The sequence below is a fragment of the Protopterus annectens genome, chromosome 1.part2, assembly GCF_019279795.1.
Source record: "Protopterus annectens isolate FY-2018-M chromosome 1.part2, PAN1.0, whole genome shotgun sequence".
NCBI classification, from domain to species: domain Eukaryota; kingdom Metazoa; phylum Chordata; order Ceratodontiformes; family Protopteridae; genus Protopterus; species Protopterus annectens.
The window spans coordinates 527,306,356-527,326,152 of NC_056727.1; the positions used below are offsets into that span (position 1 = coordinate 527,306,356).

General features: G+C 43.5%; 1 protein-coding gene across 1 annotated transcript in view; it reads left to right on the forward strand.

Annotated features, from left to right (window-relative positions):
- Positions 1 to 19,797, forward strand: part of THUMPD2 (THUMP domain containing 2) — an 898,882-nt gene that overhangs the window by 612,965 nt on the left and 266,120 nt on the right. The window contains exon 9 of the mRNA XM_044060164.1: positions 16,324 to 16,438. Coding sequence (XP_043916099.1) covers positions 16,324 to 16,438 — 115 coding nt within the window. The remainder of the gene's footprint in view (positions 1 to 16,323; positions 16,439 to 19,797) is intronic.

Here is a 19,797-nt window from a genome sequence, read left to right on the forward strand (position 1 = left end):
TGAGTCCTTCCATTTCTGGAGATACAATATGTTGCGTTTTGTTCCTTGTATCCTTAGTGTTACTAGCAGGTAATCTATTCTCGTAAAAGAGGATTATAATATTATTATTATAATATTATTATTATTTATACTATGTCTTAGCTTCCAAACGAGATCTGGGGAGTTAGCGCATGGTATTGTGGGATATAGGGCTGCCTCGAGCCGGTAAAAATAGCTCTCGAGCTATAGTATAGGCCGTGTCTTAGCCAAGAATCGGCTCCGAACCCATCCAGCAAGAAAGAAGGCGAGAAGAAGACAACTAACATGGAACGTTATGGTAAGACATAACTTCTTATTATGCTTCACATATATTGCTATATATCATATAACCTAAGCAACATTACATAAATTATTCAGTTCCTGACCCTTTTTAAACAAGAAACATCTTTATTAAACCATCAGATGTTAAGTTGTCAATCTCGCCTTCATTCTTGCTTGATGGGTTTGGAGCCGATCCTCGGCTCCGACTCGGCACTTGCTAAGCTCGAGAGTCACTTTTACCAGCTCGAGGCAGCCCCATATCCCATGATGCAAGGCGGTAAGTACCCAGATCTCGTTTGCCACTTCGCTGATGAGGTCCTCCTTTTACCAGCTCCTGGTAAGTGATTCATACACTACTGCTTTTGCCCCTTTTTCAGTTTAAAATTAAAATTTAAACTTATATTTAATAGTTTTACACTAGTTTTACTTCCTTTCTGACTAAAATTCCATTCTCTCCTTAAAGTTTTTAGTCAGGCCTTTTCCCATCCCACCCCCCCCCCCTTGTTAGGGTGTGTGTGTGTGTGTGTGTGTGTGTGTGTGTGTGTGTGTGTGAGAGGATAGTTTTATTCTCATTTTTTGTCTGATATTGTAATATTTCTTGGACAGGTGTTGTGTGTGTGTGTTTTTTACACCATGTCTAAGGAAAGGGTCTCAGGCTTTAAGAAGTGTGACTCGTGCTGTCAGAAGATGTCTCTGACAGACGGTCACACTTCTTGCTTATACTGCCTGGGACCTCTCCACCTGCAGGACTCCTGTGCAATTTGTCATTCCTTTAGCCAGAGAGTCCTGCAGGAAAGGAGGAATAAGCTGATTTTGAGGGGCCTTCTTAAGCCGGAGGGCTCTCCGGCTAAGTCGGCTCCATCTAAGACTTCTAAGTCTTCCAAGGCCCAGGCTTCAGTGTCCAAGCCTGCCTCGGCTCCGACTCTTCCAGAGTCGAGATCGGCTCCGGCTGGAGCCGATTCTGGTTTGCTCAAACCTTCGGCACCGATGGCTATCGGTGCCGATTCTGGTTCGGCCACTTCGGTGTCGGCTCCGGTCGGCTCCGATCACCATGTGGCTCAGGCTTCAGTGTCGGCGCCGACCGGTTCCGATACCCTTAGTTTTAGGTCTGTAATGGCTCCGGCCGGAGCTGATGCATTGAAACTTTCTGTCGGTGCCGAAAAGTTGTCGGCTCCGACAGCTTCCATGGGTTCGTCGGCTCCGATGGTTCCTTCGAGGAAGAGATCTAGGTCTCCTTCCTTGGAGCCGATACTCTCGGCTCCGGCTTCTCCTCTCCTCTCGGAACGGAGCCATCAGAGCCGATCATCCAGGTCATCCAGGCTTTCTGACCATGATTTAGAGAGAGTGGTCAGTAGATTATTAAAATCACAGGCACTGGCCCAGATGCTACATAGTCCGTCTCAACAGGCGACTATTAGTCCACACCCCATTGCAGTTCCTCCTTCGACTCTACCTCAGAGTTTGGAGTTGGAGTCTTCGGGAATGGTTTCTGCTACGGCTGAGGGACAGATCCCCCTTCTGCTCCTTCAGCCTCTACTCTTATCTCCTCCTCGAGACCTTCCTTAGAGGGATTCGGTGGTCGGGCTTCCCTGGTCTCCTCCGAGGGGGTGAGTGGCATCGGACCCTTGTCCGACCCCACTCTTCCCCTTGGAGCCTCGGCCTTGGTGAGCTCAGCTCCGACATCTGCCTCGCAGCCTTCCCTTTCGGTGGGTCCTGGAGTTCCTGGTTCTTCGGAACGGGTTCTCTCGGACCTCCCCGGGAGGGGAGCATTCGAGGTGATGAAGAGTGTGCCGGCCACTGGACTCAGCCAGCAGTCTGTTCCCTTAGCTCCTCCCTCTATGGTGCCTGTCGATATCTCTGCCACTTCTCTTGCTCCCGGACCCAGAGATCCTCCGCCTCAGGTTTCCCCACTGGGAAGAACCCCCTCTTCCGAGGATTCTCCTGATCAGTCAGGAGATCCTCCGAGAAAGAGGACCTGTAAGAGGAAACATGTAGACTCCCCCGAGTCTATCACTTCAGATACTGACTTAGATGAGTCAGAGGGATCCCCAAGATCCCCCTCTGAGGATGTCTCCTTTTCAGACATCCTAGAACTCCTTAGACAGAGGGGAAACTGGCCCACCAATAATCCCTCTGAGGATGAGTCGGTATACCTAGAGGCGTTTGGATCTCGGCCCTCCACCTCCTGGGTGTCTCCGCCTTTCGACCCCCTTATGCAGGTTATCGCTGGAAAGGCGTGGGCTGCTCCTGACTCTGTAGAGCCAGTCCCTAGGAGGCCTTCTAAATTTATTACTGCCCCATCGGACAAGCAATTCCTCACAAAAGGTGTCCCTGCTGATGCCATGGTGGTGGCGGCTGCCACTAAGAAGGAACTTGCAGATCCTTCCGTACCTGTCCATCCTCCTAATAAGGACTCTAGGACCATGGATAGGTATGGTAAGCGGATGTTCTCTTCAGCGACCTTTGCTATGCGTTCGCTGAACTACCTATGTCACTTCACCAGACTCCAGAGGGATATCCTTAAGGAGCTAGGTGAAGTAGTACAGGATCCTACAGCTGCAGGGGCTCAAGAAAAATTGCTTCGCAGCTAGGAACCCTTAATTCTATCGCTAACTCCTCCATGCGACTGATATCATATGCTGCAGATGGGCGAGTAGGGCCGCAGGTACAGGTGTGGCTCTTAGACGCCAAGCCTGGATGCGGCTCTGTGATTTTGCAGATCCCTTTAAGGCATCCTTCACAAACTCTCCCTTTGACGGGTCAGCTTTGTTTGGCCCTCAAGTGAAGGAAACGTTGACCAGGTGTGAGCAGGACGGCAAGACTCTTTCTGCCGTAGGGGTCCGTTTTCCACCCCTTCTAGACCTTACCCCAAAGGACAGAAGGGTGGCAAAATGTGGTTCCGCAAATCCCAAGGAGTCACGCTGGATTCACGTGGTCAGTTTACCCCTAGAGGCAGAAGGGGTAACAATAACAGACGCCGCTCTAGAGGCAGAGGGGGTCCACAAAACCAGGGAAGCAGAGAACCTCTCTCTGACAAGCCCTTTCAGCATCCCTGAGGTGTTGCCCGGCTGTCCATCCTTGGAGGCAGTCGGGGGAAGACTATCGCTGTACCCAGAAGCCTGGCGTTCCCTCACTCAAGAAAGATGGGTACAGTCGATCATATCCGAGGGTTACAAAATTCCTTTCGAGGAAAGTCCTTTCTATCACTCAAATTCCCCTCCAGATGTACCACCCGGTCTAAGGGAAATTGCAGAGTTAGAAGTCTTAAAACTACTGCAAAAAAGAGCCATTCAGCCAGTTACAACAGATCATTCAGAGCCCGGAATCTACTCAAGGTTCTTTTTGGTCCCCAAAAAGACGGGAGACTGGAGACCAATATTGGATCTCAGCAGACTCAACAGGTCTGTGAGAAAGACAAGATTCCGAATGGTCACACTTCAGTCAATACTGCCCTTCTTACAGAAGGACAACTGGATGTGCTCAGTAGATCTTCAGGATGCGTACTATCACATAAAAATTCACAGACGCTCCAGGAGATTTCTCCGCCTGGGGTCCAGTCATTTCCAGTTCAGAGCCCTGCCCTTTGGCCTCACTACAGCCCCCAGAGTGTTCACCAAATGCATGGCAGTGGTCACGGCTCACCTGAGACGTCAAGGATTCCAGGTGTTTCCGTATCTCGACGACTGGCTCCTTTCAGCCACCACCAGGCATCAGCTTCTTCAAGCCAGGGATTACACAATAAATCTTTGTTCTCAATTGGGCATATCGATCAACTCCGAAAAATCATCCTTATTGCCCTGCCAGTCTATTACTTTCATAGGCGCAAACTTAAACACTGTTCGGATGTCAGCTACCCTTACAGATCAAAGAATCTCAGACATTCAAAGTCACGTCAGGATCATTCTAGCCAACAGGAAAGTACAGGCCAGAATGGTTCTAAAGGTGTTAGGCCTCATGGCTGCGGCCATTACCCTTCTTCCCCTGGCTCGCTTCTATATGCGCCTTCTTCAATGGATGTTGTTCACTCAGTGGTCTTACCAACAACTTCCAATGCGTCACCAAATTCTGGTGACACAGATTTGCAAGAATCATCTTGCTTGGTGGATCACTTCTCCCCAGATTCACCAAGGCAGACACTTTGTAACCCCATCCCCGGTAGCCACTGTCACTACGGATGCCTCCCTGATCGGGTGGGGGGGGGGCATTATCAGGGCAGGATGGTTCATGGGGCGTGGCAACCTTTCGAATACCACCTGCACATAAATGTCCTAGAGATGAGAGCAGTGCTTTTAACGTTGCAAGCCCTCAACGACTTTCTTCCCTTAGGGACAATTGCAGTCCACACAGACAACATGTCTGTAGTTTGGTATATCAACAAGCAGGGCGGAACCAAGTCCTACCCCTTGTGTCGAGAAGCGCTCAGACTTTGGCAATGGGCGATCTCCTCTCATCGGTTTCTGGTAGCAACGCATATCCCTGGGAAAACCAACATTTTAGCGGACAGATTGAGCAGAGCTATTCTCATGCCTCACGAGTGGTCTCTCAAACAATCTATAGTGGAAGAGATTTTTCTGGAATGGGGTTGCCCATGTTGCGATCTTTTTGCTACTCCCCAAAACAGCAAATGCCCAGACTTCTTCTCTCTCTTCCCTCTGCCAGGCCATCCCCCCAGAGACGCTCTGACCCAAGATTGGCCCCAGGGACTTCTTTATGCATTTCCTCCATTTCCTCTGATCCCTCAAGTTATCCAGAAAGCAACCGTTTTGAGAGCCAAATTGATTCTCATTGCTCCTTATTGGCCTCGACAAATTTGGTTTCCATTCCTTCGTCACCTTTTGGTGCAGCCTTGGCATCTGGACCCAGTGCCAGATCTTCTGATTCACCAATCCGGTCAGCTGCACCGGTCTATCCCTTCTCTCAACCTCACAGCATGGTTGCTCCACTTCCTTCCTTAGCCAGGCTTCCTATGATCTCTAACCCTGTTAGAGACATCATAGTAGCTTCCTTAAAATCCTCTACCAGGAGGATTTATGCTAGCAAATGGAAACGTTTTTCTTATTGGGCTAAAGCCAAGAATATTGATCCCTTCACTGCTCCAGTTCAAGCAGTTTTGGATTTCTTAGCGGAGATTTTTCACGCGGGCTCCTCTTCTTCCACAGTCAAAGTTCAGTTGGCTGCTATCTCGAACTTTCATGTCGGGTTCGCAGACCACAACATTATGTCCCACAGGCTTTGTAAAGCCTTCTTGAAAGGAATTTTCCTCCTGAAGCCTCCAGTCAGGAGTCCTCCTCCTCAATGGGATCTAAATTTAGTGCTGACATCCTTGATTCTTCCCCCCTTCGAGCCAGCTGTTTCTTGTTCCCTGAAATTTCTTTCATGGAAAACTTTATTCCTGGTTGCTATTACATCAGCTAGGAGGGTGTCTGAACTTCATGCTCTATCTGTTCGCCCCCCCTATTTAGTCTTCCACAAAGACAGAGTATCATTGAGAACTAATCCGACCTTTTTGCCTAAGGTCTCCTCAAAGACTAATTTGAATCAAGCCATTGATCTCCCTGTATTTTTTCCAAACTATACAAACAGATCGGAACAAAAATTACATTATCTTGATGTCCACCGCCAACTCAGATATTATTTGGACAGAAAAAACAATTCAGGAAATCCGATCAACTCTTTGTTTCCTATGCTGATACTAAGAAAGGCCTTCCTGTCTCAAAAGTGACCTTATCTAGATGGCTTTCTTCTGTCATCTCTGAAATTTATCGGCTCAGGGGAAAACAGCTGTGCTCGAAACCGAAAGCACATTCAACCAGAAGCTTAGCTACTTCTACAGCCTTTCAAGCTAGACTTCCTTTAGACACTATTTGTGCAGCAGCCACTTGGGCCACTCCGCATACTTTTGTTTCCCATTACAAATTGGATTTGGCCTCCAGGGACAGAGCCAGCTTTGGCTCTACAGTTCTCAAGAGTCTGTTCCATTGAGCCACCCAGGATAGAGGTGCTAGGGACGCGGTCCCATCAAGCAAGAATGAAGGTGAGATTGACAACTTAACATTGAGAAGTTATGTACCTACCATAACGTTCCATGTTAGTTGTCTTCTCTCGCCTTCTTTCTTGCGACCCTCCCTCCTTCCCCCAAGCCTGGACAGACCTTTCTCTACAAGGAGTTATACTTCTGAAGACCATACAGAGCTGGTCCTTCTACCATCCTGCAGGTTTTTCTCTCCTTCTTTCTTCCCTTGGGAAATTGTTATGCTAGGTGCTATTGCCCCTTTGTCAACAAACGAGATCTGGGTACTTACCGCCTTGCATCATGGGATATGGGGCTGCCTCGAGCTGGTAAAAGTGACTCTCGAGCTTAGCAAGTGCCGAGTCGGAGCCGAGGATCGGCTCCGAACCCATCAAGCAAGAAAGAAGGCGAGAGAAGACAACTAACATGGAACGTTATGGTAGGTACATAACTTCTCATTTTGACATAAACAGTCGTACATTTATATAAATGAAAACAAACCACACTGACACAATCCTACTTGCAAGCATTTTACATCACAAACCATACTGACACACTCCCAGTTGCAAACATTGTACATCGTTTTCAGTCAAACATTACCTAGCTCATTTAAGTCCTGCCTTCTTTTAAACCTCATTCCTCACCTGTATGTATTGTTCCACAATTCCCATTTTTTCCTATGTAGTTTGCTCCTACCTTTTTCTAAAGATCTTAATTCCAATTTTCTCTCTGTTTCCATATTCACTGCTTCTAGTATAGCTGGTTTAGATTTTGATTTCCATTTTCTAGTAATTGCTCTTTTGGCAGCCACCATAATTAGAGACAGCAAGGATTTAATATGTCTAGGCAGTTCCGGTTCTGTATCATAGCTCAGAAAAGTCATCTCCCTTGTCACACCAATCTGCCCACAAGCATCTCAGACAGTGCATCCCGCAGGGAATCCTTAAAGTCTACCAACTCACTGCAGTCCCAGAAAATATAGGTTCATAGGTAGGTACTAGGCTATCTACCCGAGGGCATTTATAAGCCTAGCCAGAGTGTGTCAGCTTTCGCCGCCCCATTGATTAAGTAACTGAGCTTCTGTCAAGAATAGCAAATGAAGTGATCCCAGGGGTGTATTTTCTGTTACCTATCCACTCGTCAAGGTTTCTCTTGAAGAGTGTTAGTGAGGGGCTCTGCCTAATGAAGTTAGGAATTTTGTTCCAAAGCATGGGGAGTCTCTGTGACAGGAATCTTTCCCGCCAACATGTTCTATTTATTGTTGTGGCGAGGTTTAGCTCACTAGAGCGAGTGGCCCGCATGACTTGGATTTCTTTAGGTGGAGCATGTCCATCAATTCTGAGATGGGCATGGCTTTGTAAGTCAGGCAGAGATCACCTCTGAGTAAGTGATATGCCACTGAGTACAGCTGGAGTTTTTCCAGTCGGGCTGCATAGGACATATGTTTGAGACCAGTAATCCTCTTGGTGAGGTACTTTTGTGGTCTTTCCAGCTGTTGGAAGTGTCTTGTAAGGTACATCCCAAACGGGGCATTGTACTCTATGATGGGTCTGATGAGTGACGAGTAGAGGGGCACTATAACCTTTTTATTTCTAGATGCGAACCTTTTAGTAATTAGATGGGCTACATAGAAGGATTTCCTAACTACTTTGGCAATATGATTGTCGAAGGAGAGATTACTATCTACCTGGGTCCCCAGATCTCTTATTGCCTCTTCTATATTAAGGGGTCTGCCACCTGTGTGGTAATCATGGGCGTTTTGTTTTTCCCAAACGGGATGACTATGCATTTTTTGGCATTTAGCTTGAGACCATGACTTTGACACCAGGTGTCCGTCTCAGTAAGGCCCTTTTGGAGACTGTCCAATGGTGTGTGTGTGTGTGTGTGTGTGTGTGTGTGTGTGTGTGTGTGTGTCTGTGTTTGTGTTTCATGTAAGAGCAGAACACACCAGTTATAGAATATCTTTTATTACATTAACTACAAATGTATTTGTTGTTGTGATTTTAGTGACTGAAATAATGAAAACATTAAAATGTAAGAATAAGGAATAATGTTAGAGAAAAACTAATTAAAGATGAATGGAGTAGAATTTCAGTGTGAACACTGTATGTAATATCTGAAGCAATAATTGAAAATTTCAGCACAAAATAAAGGCATTTATGATGAGAAGCTAAAAATATTCTCATTCCATACTAGCTAAAAATATTCTCATTCCATACTAAGATTGCTTGATAGTATGTTGTTATGCAGTCACAGTACAACTGAACTTGAAATATTAAATAATTTGTGGCAAAGTGAATGAATGCCTTTCTGTTGTACTTTTCACAGGTTCATAGACCTGATTATCAGACTTATGACTTACTCCTGTAATCCCATGTTGATATTTTTGCTGGTGGTGTTGTTTAGGTAAGCCCGACTGTTTGTGACCTCAAGGACCTTAGCACACCAGGTTTCCTTATCAAGACCTGCTTCTTTAAGATGCTCATAAATGTATCATCATTGCAATAGCCTTAGCTGTATGGGTTTACTCCCCCGCACCGACCAGCTTCTTAAAGCTTTGGGCAACTTCTATGTGCTCCACCTGCTAGCAGTGCATGGGACATATAAAAGGCAGGTGGAGAGCTAAAAGCTTCACTACTTTTTTGCAGTTGAAGCAAGTGCTTCTGATCAGCGCCTCCTGTAGTTCCTGTCCCTTAGCTGTGATGTTCAGGCTGGGTAGCTAAATCCCTGTTGGGAAATGCCTTCCTTTTAAAATTGAATTTTCTGTGGAAAACTTGCATTTATTTGACAAGATTTGTGTGTTACTACTTGTGAAATGAAGAGAAAGTACACATTTATCATAACAGAACTATGTTGGTTGTGCTTCTGTGAAATTTTTGTGAGGAAAAAATTTGTTTTATGACTAAAAAACAAAATAGTTTTAATAGTGTGTTGGGGAAAGGACATTGTGCTTTTGTGGGAATTTTAGTAATGTATTTCCCTCAGAATCACTTGTTTCCCTCCTTTTTCCTTACCAACTTGTCTGTGTTACACTACTCACGTTCTCATCCTCATTCTTGGGTTATCTGTGGAGTAGCAGTCTGTCTCCACAGTATTAACTTCCCCAGCATACAAAAAAGAAGAACCTTGTAATGGAGTCTTCTAGGATTTGTCTAGCTCCTTCTTTGCGTCAGCCACTTGTAGATGACTCTGTTGCGACCATCCATTGTTTCTCAGACCACTCATCATCTTCACCTAGTCCTGTTGGTGTAACATTTGCAGCCATTAAAGAATGGGTCATAGCCACATCCATTGCGGCTATAGAGAATCACAGGGTGGGCCAGAGAAAAACATATTTGTCACAGACTGGGGAAGGGGTTGGTGAAGGGTCTTCACTTTGCTGGAAGAGGATAATGGAAGCTTGAACTAGCCTTTCTGGGAGATGTGCTTGTTGAGAATAACATTCAGCATCCTATCTCTTTTTCTCTGGATAGGGCTGATTTACTGGACTTTGCTGAAAAGGTGATGCCTTTTCCTAGACAGGTTAAACCCCGGGCAAGGAAAGGAAAAGGGTTCCTTCCCATTCTGACAGGAATTTCCAATCAGAGCAACAGTCTTTGCAGGATAAGGGTGTATTTTAGAGGAATCTTTTCAGTCAGGACTTTATGATACTGATGAAAGCATAGTTTCTGAATTCCCATCTGAAGAAATCTCTTTCACTGATACTTTATCTAATATGAATGAGGGTTTCAATGGGTACAGAGTGAAGTCTCTATTACACAGAAAATGTATTATGATTTAAAATAATTCCAGATGTCTAAAGCTACACTTATTCCTCCTGTTTTGCCTGCTTTAAAGGGTGTTTTTGTAACTACAACCAGTATACCTAACAGGCAGTCTTTGCCTTCCAAGAAGTGTGGCAAGTTATATAAGGTACCCCAGACTCACTATCTGTTTTCTAATCATAGGCAGACCCAACAGTCATTTATCTCTCTAAATCTGCTGCTGTGCTGCCTTTCTAATTCCATTCCTTCTAATAAAGAGGAGAAAACAATGGACAAGTTTGCGAAGAAAATGTATTCCATGATTACTTTAATTTTCAGGATTTTAAATTGTCAAGCCAATATGATACAGTATTTGCTGGCATTGTTTGAGAATATGTAATAGTCATTCATCAGGCTTTCCTCTTCTGCTGTAAAAAATCGTTAAATACTTCTGTGACAACTGTTTCTCAGGTTGGTAAACATATTTTAAAGTGTGTTTATGATGTCACTGATTCTTCTTCTTCCAGAGCAAATTCTTCCAGATCAGTTTTGAGGAAACTTGCATAGCTTCATTCTCAAAACCTCCCTGCTAATGCCATATTTGAGGTTTTTAATTCTCCCTTTGATAAAGACTCCTTATTTGGCCATTCTGAGGTTGAGGTGACTCTGACACCTTTTCCATATCTGTTAAGTTTCAACTTCCTCTTTGGCTTCTGATAATCTAAGATACTTGGTTTCTGAGGATAATCCAAATGGTTCTCTTTCCAATGGGAATCACTCCCTCCCTCCTTTTGAGGGGGTTCCCTCCTATCCAGAAAACAAGATTGCTCTATTTTCTCCCAGACAAAGTTTTCTAGTCTTGGATTTTTTCTAGTTCCAAAACCAGAAGAATCCCGGTGGCCAGTACTGGATCTTATGGCTCTAAACCTCTAGGTCTAGATTTCCAAGTTCAAGGTGTTATGAATTCAAAATATTTTGCCATTGATTCCAAGTCTAGCTTTCTTTCATGGTAAACCTGGATTTAAAAGACATCTATCACAATATTCCTATTGACAAGCAGTTAAAGCATTTTTTAAGTTTTTCTGTGTCTGGTTTACATTATCAGTTCTGGGCTTACCCTTTGGGCTCTCTTCTGCACAAAAGGCATTGACAAAATGCCTAGCTCCAGTCACTGCTTACTGCAGACTCCAAGGCATATACATTTTCCATATATGGACAATTGTATCTTTGCTGACTTTGTTTCTAGTGATCAAGAGTCTTTAACAACTTTAGAGGAGTTTCTACTCAATCTGGGATTTCAAATCAATTTGCAGAAGTCTTCTCCATCTTGTCACGTAGAATTATTTTCCTGGAATGTTTGATGGACTTTGTCTTGGGATGAGCCTTTCTTCCTCCAGACAAAGTAGACATGTTTCAACATTTTCTCTTGCAATGCATCTGTAAGGAGTTTCTCAAAATTCTGGGGTACATGGTGTGACACCTGGCTAATGCCTCACCAGACTGCCAACAATTAAATGATGTCCCTTACTATATTGGGTCAATAGCTAAGGAGCTTTAGCCTACACTACTGACTTCAGTATGAGACTGTCACTTAAACAGAAGTAATATTTCACAATTTTCTTCTAAGAGCACAAAAGGAACACACTCTAATTTCTGGAACTGGACTATATACCTCTGTCCACCAAAATGTATTTTCTTCTTACATACTTCAGAGCCAAGTGTCCCAGTTTAAGAACTCTGATACATTCAAACTCAAAATAAATTTAAATCTCACACATTCAAACATTTCTGGAAAGGCCTGACACAGATTTCCAGCGGAGTCTCTTCCCCAAAATAATATAGTAATGCTGCCACCAATCAGAGGGTCTTCACGCCTTTCTAAATTGGGTGTTCAGTTATAAAAATTAATTATACAAAAATTAAATGGTAGCTATGACCAGAACAGCCAGGCCTTCGAGGTGACCTCGGGAGTGTCAAACATGTAAAAGCACTCTCTAATCTCTAAAGAAAAATACTGGCTTCCAGCCACAATGTAAAGTAATCAAAAATATTTAATAAGTAAAATGATTACAAGACTGCAAATCAATAACTGTCAATAAACATTAGAATTCAGTCACCAGAAATGTAAAATTAAACTGCAGGATAGAAGTCCATTATTCTGGAAAAACTCTATCTTAATAACTAAGCTTTCCTGATCTAACTAAAGCATACTGTACCTGATCTACTCTAAGATATAAAAGCAAGGCCAGGGCAAGCATACATGTTTTTGGTGAGTTCTCTTTTCTTGGTGTCCACTGACTGCCCAGTACTTGACAAACTGCAGTCTCAACTGTCTAATTTCGAAATAGAACAGTCAGCTGTTTAAAGAAATGTATTTTTCGGTCAATCAGCTGTTTAAATAATCTCTTAGCAACCAGGAACATTCCAGTGACATCACTCACTGTTCAGCTGATTCTCCACAGTGCTGTAGAATGTCCCTCTCAAACATGCACACTTAGAAATGTATCAAATCCTTGACAGATTCTTTAAACATTCTGTTTAAACAGGAAAATACTGAACATTTTAAAACTAATTTAACTAATTTACATTTTCACAATTAGACATGCTGGCATACAGTACAAGTTAATCTGAGAATATACACAAACCTCCTGCCGGACATGCTAACACAGATGACAGTGTTTTCAGTTTCTTCACATTTCTTCCCCCTTATGACTCAAGCACATTTTTCAAGTGACTCTTGAAAACCGACGCTTGAGAAAAATGGGTCTAACTGGGAATATTAACCAACTCTTCTCCTGGATAATCCATCCACTTTGGCATTATTAACCCTACTATGATGTTGTATGGTCATATCATATGCTTGCAATCCTAGACTCCACCTCAGTAACTTGGCATTCTGCTTACTGACCCTATGAAGCCATGTTAGAGGGTTATGATCTGTGAGTACAGTGAATTTTGCTAGAGCATATTCTCCTGCTCCTACCACAATATGGTTTACCAGCCTCCGGAAAGTTGCTGTGGCATTTTTCATTCCAAAAGGCATCCTAGTAAATTCATAGACTCCGTAAGGGGTTACAAAAGCTGACCTTTCTCTAGCCGCAGAATTTAAGGGCATCTGCCAGTATCCTTAGTCAAATTAATAATAATCAGACACCTAGCCCCACCCAGCTGTTCTAGGGCTTTGTCTGTCCTCGGCATGGGTTATGCATCTGACTCTGTGCAACTATTTAATTTCTGGCAGTCTACACAGAATCTTACACTACCGTCATTCTTTGACACTAGCACTACTGGGGAAGCCCAAGGACTGTTATACTCATGAATCACCCCCATTTCTAGCATTTCCCGTATTTCTGCTTTCAGAGTCTGCTTCACTCTCTCAGCTACTCAATAAGGAAACCTGCTTAATAGGTTTTTGGAGTCCTGTGTCCACATGGTGCTGCACCAAGTCAATACACCCAGGTTTCCTGTGAAAAGATCCCCAAATTCCTGAAATACTGTTTTTATCTCCCGGACTTGATTAGGAGTTAACTACAATGATATGGTGATCTCTTTTACAGAGGTGTCAATCCTAACCTCACAAAAAAAAAATCTGTTACCGTATCCCTTTCAGAGTCTTCCTGCCATCCACTATGAATGCTCAATACTAGGGCCTGACTGTAGTGATAAGGTTTCATCATATTCACATGGTATATTTTGTGCCCTTGTCTCCTACCTACCAAATTTACCATGTAGTTCACATCATTGCTTTTCATCACCACCTCAAAGGGTTGCTCCCAAGCTGCTTGCAACTTATGTCTAACAGGAACAAGTACCATCACCTTCTGGCCCTCAGCATACTCTCAGGCTTGAGCATTCCTGTCATGTCACACCTTCTTTTGTTGTTGAGCCACTGCTTGGTGCTCTTGAGCTAAACCCATGAGCTCTTTAAGTCTTGTCTGAAAGTTGAGAACATAAGCCACAACAGACTCTTTGTGAGAGTCACTCTCACCTTCCCTGTGTTCCTGACTACCTCTTTCTTCCCCATCACACCTCCAACATTTGCTGTCTACATGAGGAAAAATTATCTGGAGTCTGCTTGGGGTATAAAAATATCTATGTAAACATTTCCATGCAAAAATCCTAAATCTTCTAGAATGAGTACAGTGGCCCCTTTGATACGTACTTAAATAGACATATCCAGTAATTGGAACATCCGCAGAGGTTCTTCACTAAAAGAATACAAGAGTCAGTATGCAGACGGCCTGAAGGCCCTATCCCTGTAGGCTTGTCACCTACAAGCTATTGAACAGAGATCTGTCATTGTCAGCCCCCCCCCCCACCTCTGATGGACCTTCTGCATATCCGCAAAACAAATAGCACTAGAATTGCCCATTCTAAAGTTATAAATCTTGCCTGTGATATAAACAGGACCTGTTAGAGAGACAGGTATATATCCTAGAGACTACCCCACCTCTAAAACAGGCTCCCCATCCATGTGAAGCAGAGTTCTTCCCTAACCCAATTCAAGTGTCTTCTTCTTCCTCTTTCTGCTTTTCCCAGTTAGGAGTCACCACAGCGAACAACGGTCCGCAGAATGATTGGCAGTGAAGTTTTACAGTGTTGAGTTGCCAACCCAGCGCCCAACCTTCCACAGAAGGCATACACACGCAGGCACTCAAACCTAGGTCCAATTTAGAGCATCCAGTCCACCTACAGCATATCGTTGGGATGTGGGAGGAAACTGGAGCACCCGGAGGAAACCCATGTGACCATAGGAAGGACATGCAGACTCTGCACAGAAGGCAACCCAGCTGAGAATTGAACTGGAGAACCTGTTATGTGAGGTGGCACGTCTAACTGCTGCACCACTGTGGCCACCCCTAACCCAATTCAAGTGTAACTTGGATAATTGGATGGGGAGCAGGAAATTCATCCCTGATTTGGCACCTTTGTCTCCAATAGACACAGGCAGCCTGTAAGTGGTTCATCTCCCAGGTCCCTGATTGCAAATGTTCCATCTCCCAAGCCCCTGCTTACACTTTTCAAGGGTACCAGAACTTGTCAGAGATTTCAGATGCATGGCTAGGCTTAAAAAGCCCATGTGGTTGTCAGCCTACTAAACAGCTTTGAATCTATGAACCTGTAACTTTCATTTTCCTAACACTGACCTTTACAGGGTTCCAAGTTCCCTCTCTCAGTTGGCTTAAAAGCTCTGAAGTGCATGGAAGGTGCCCTTAAAGCCCTGGAAGCTGACTGGCTGTTATACTGTCAGCAGGATATAACCCATGTACCAAATGCTACTGCAGCATTAATCATTCAAGCATCTTCTGTTGTGTTAAGTTTACTTTCATAACTGTACTATGTGCTACTCAAAACTCAACTTGCAGAAGCAGATACATTTTTATGGGAAAATTAAGTACATCTATATATTTAGGTTTTTTTTTTCAGTATTACCATTTACTCGCATTAATATTAATTTTAATCAAGTCATCCTCCATTTTAAACATCCACTTTCTCCAGCTCATAGTCACAGGGAACCAAAGCCTATCCTACAAAGCAAAAAGCACAAGGTGGGCAATCAGTCCATCACATAGAGCTTGTACATTTATGTGTACAGCAGACAAACCTGGGCAAAATTTGAGCATTGCATTGTCATCTGCCCGCATATCTTTGAGATTTTGGAAGAAACTGGAGACCTTAGCAAATACTCATACAGATGGGTCTGTATTACAAGATCGAAACTTCGGGTAGTCGAATACCTAAAGCTCGATCTGTAAATGTCGAAAGCTGAAAACCGCGAACAGCCGCTTCTGCGAATTTTTCATCAGGGAAAAAAAATTGCTTGGCTATTATGTGGAGTTTGCCCTTTTCTCAAATGTAGAGTGATCTCGGAGTTGGTATATTTAGTTAGGGCGTGTGGGGGGCACAGCTCCCCCACTAAATTTGGGTTTAAAAGTTTGTTTTGTTTTATATGGCCAAGCAAATTCTTTCCCTGTGTGGACGTGGCCGTTCATGGTTTTCAGGTTTCAACATTTAGAGATCAAACTTTAGGTATTCGACTATCTGAAGTTTTGATCTTATAATATAGACCCCATACAGACACACGGATGATACGCAGGCTATACATAAAGTTCACTCCAGGCAGGAATTGAGCCTGAGAACCATGATGTTAATATCTTGAGTTTTTTGCCATTTTTGAAAGCAGCTTTTTTCTAGGGTGCATATTACTTGGGCATTGACATTGATGAGTCATGGATATGAAAGCAGCTGTTTGTTTATATTTGTCTCTAGGATGCATATTACCTGGGCATTGACATTGATGAGTCACGGCTACATGGTGCAATGGTTAATCTGAAGACTGCAGAACTGGAAGAGAAAGTCAATTTATTAAAAGCTTCTGTGACAGGTAAAAAGTGACAACAGCCATTCAATGAAGTAATTAAAGTGATTTAGACACCTTTTTGCTTTACATTTAAGCAAAGACCTAATGAAGTTCAGACATAATTCTTTATGATGTAGATTGCTATGCTTTTAGTGCAGAAAGCTGTTATTTTTGTGTTTTATATATGTTGTGAAAGACAGACCACTCTGATTTTCCTAGAGCCGAGCCCCTTGCTTCATGATATAGTACAGGAATGAATTATGGGAATAGAAAGATTGTATGTCCCCTGCACCAATACACATTACCACCTGGAGTAGTACACAGGTTACTGTAGCTAACTTTGGCCACAGGAGACCTGTACTCCCTGCAAAGACATACTTTCAAGTGGATAGTGCAGGCAGAACAACTTATTTTCCTTATTTTTGAAACGAGCATATATGCCTCCGTATGTATGTACTTACTCAGAATACTTTGTTGTTTTATGCATATCTGAACTAAAAACATTTGTTTTGTTAAAAATGAATTTCATATGACATGCATCACAGTAAGCTCCTTCATCTAACAACATAGACTTCTTTACACTGTGAATATCCAAACCTGTCTTGCATTAAATAATCAACTGATCATATGACCTCAGTTAATTAATTTACCTTTTGTTTTTTAACTTGCACTTAAAAGTTACCAACCAACATTAATTCTTGCTGCAACTCAAGCATTCAGTGTAACCTGCCAGTCAAATTGTTTAGAGTCGAACAGATTTTCTATATTCCTTCTCTAATATCTAAATAAACAGCATCCAAAACATAGAAATAACATTTAAATCTCCTGACATGTTACTGCACATTTAGCCAAAGTATTTTTAGTATTCTTAATTCTTATTGCATTGCAATGCTTGTATACCTTTTCATTTAATTTCCTACTGGGCGTTCTTCATATTGATCATTGCTGCCTTAGCTATACGGGTTATATCCTGCCAAGGATATAAGAGCCGGCCAGTTTCCAAAGCTTCTAGGCACCTTCTACGCACCCAAACTGTCAAGCAGCTCAAGCTGACCTGACTAAAAGACAAGTGTGTGCATTAAGCCTTTAAGAGCTTTACTACCGCCGAAGAGTGTGCTCCTCTGAGGCTTTTGAGGATCAACAGTCGGCTTGTACTTTTCTGTGCTGTACAGATAAGGTCCATTTGGGAACAATGCCTTCTATTTTTTTAAATTTTGTTGATGTTTTATTACTTTCTCTTCAGGAAAGTTATTTTAAAACTAGTTTTGTTACTTAATGGGCTGTCTCAAGACTGTAATGATCTTTTAAATGGAACAATTTTTTTTTTCTGTCAGTTTAAAGTAGTGTAAAGCAAATGAAATCATATTTCCTGAGGAAAAAATGGCTTATTTTTCATTGTGAGGCTGCCATAGCATTTTAAAGTACTTTGTGCTGTTTATTCTGTCAAAAAAGTAACTTTTGTTTGCTGGAAGTTTTACTGGCATTTGCTACTCATCTTCCCTGGAAAAGAGGCACTATTTTCAGCTAGACAATGGAACAGACTACTGGCCCCATGGTTGGTCCTTCTTCCAGCCACAAAAAGAAAAAATAAGCAAACAGCCTTTGCCACCACAGCAGGCTAGCAATTTCCCTCAGCCATAGGTGGATGACTCTGCTGTGGCCATTTGTTGTACCTCAGGCCACTCATCTTTTACCTTGGATCCCTCTGGTGTAGCAGCTACAGCCAGTATGGACCAGAGTTAGCCACGACTTCTGCAGCTGTTGGGAGTCCCCTCACTGGGTAAGGAAGAGCCACTCTTGTCAGTCCTGGGAGAGGGAACAGGGAAAGTTTCTCTTTTGTGTCAGAATGCTCTGCCCATCGTTGGGGAAGCAGTTGTCATTAGTAACAATGTTGTCCCCATTTTCCTGTCAAAAAGAAACAGAAAAACAAGCATGTATCTACTCCTCCTCAATTTTTTTTTTGGGGGGGGGTGTAGTTTACTGGTATTGGCTTGGGGTTTAATTCAGGCTATTGATCCTGCTTGTAAATTAAGTTTCTGGTAAAAGAAAAAGGGGATGTTCATCGTGTTACCCTGCTGCAGTCATCACACTTGGGTTATCCTGCCATCAGGCGGTCCCGCAGTCGGCCCGAATTCCAAAGTCTTGGTCCGGCGTCGGTTGCTGTCGCTTCTTCCCTGACGTCAGTGCGCCAGGGGTATATAAGAGGCATCCAACACCATTTTCTTCAGTCTTTCTTGCCGTGCGGTGCCCGAAGCAGAAGCAGTTCGCAAGTGCCGGTCGGCCGACACCTGAGATTTTTTATTTGAATTTCAGTCCGAAGTCTTCATTAAAGCTAAGTACCCCATTGGGGAACATTTTCTTGCCTCAGTCCGATGTCAGAAAAGTTAACAATTGCATTTCTTGTGGGAAGCAAATACCCCATAAGGACTTCCATTCCTACTGTATTCCTTGCCTAGGCCCAGATCACAAGGTCACAGGTTGTCGGTTTTGCGCTAGGTTTAATAAACGAACTATCAAACGCCGTTTTGACTTCGCACGGCAATATTTTGGTTGGAAATTTAATTATATCATACCGTCGGAGCAGCCGACGACCGCCATTCATAAAAAACGCAAGGATAAGGACAGGCAGCCTAGGAATAAGCCAGACACCGAGGCCTCAGTTGGGCCTGTCGTTGGTTCTACGGTTTTCAGTGAGGTGCCTACGCAGCCCCTGATGACCGCAGAACTGGAACCCCAGACAGCTGCGGATTCCCAAACGGAGTCTACTAGGCCAACGCAGCCATCTACTGACACCGGAGCAGAACTAGACACCGGTGCAATGGAAACACCTTCGGTTGCAGAAGGTGTCTTCAGACCGACTACACTAACCATTAAATATTATGCTAAACCTAAAACTCCTTTAAAACCAAGGAAAACTGTACATCAGTCTACAGTTCAAGGCCCCATGCCCAAGAAACAAATGCTTAAGATGGCTGAAGATTTGATTACCCTTATCAGGGGTTCCCATCCCCCTCCTGATAAAAGACCAAGACAAGAGGAGGATTATGCATCCTCTGACCAGGTTTCTCTCTCCTCAGATTCTTCTGAGGAACAGGATTACGCTTTACCACCTTATGAGGATTCTGATGCTGAAGATTCTATTCCCTCAGCATCTCCCCCTGAAGACTACTCCTTTGGGGAAACTTTACATACCATGAGAGAACATTTCCACTGGGAAGGCCAGGATTACTCAGATTCTAAGAAAAGGCTCCGAGAGTTCCTTTTACTACCCCAGCACAGACCTCTTGCTATCCCTCCTGTTTTAGACATTGTGGATGATGTTTACTTGGAGTCCAGTTTAAATCCAGACTCTCCACCTCCTGCTCCAGCCAAACCAGACAGAT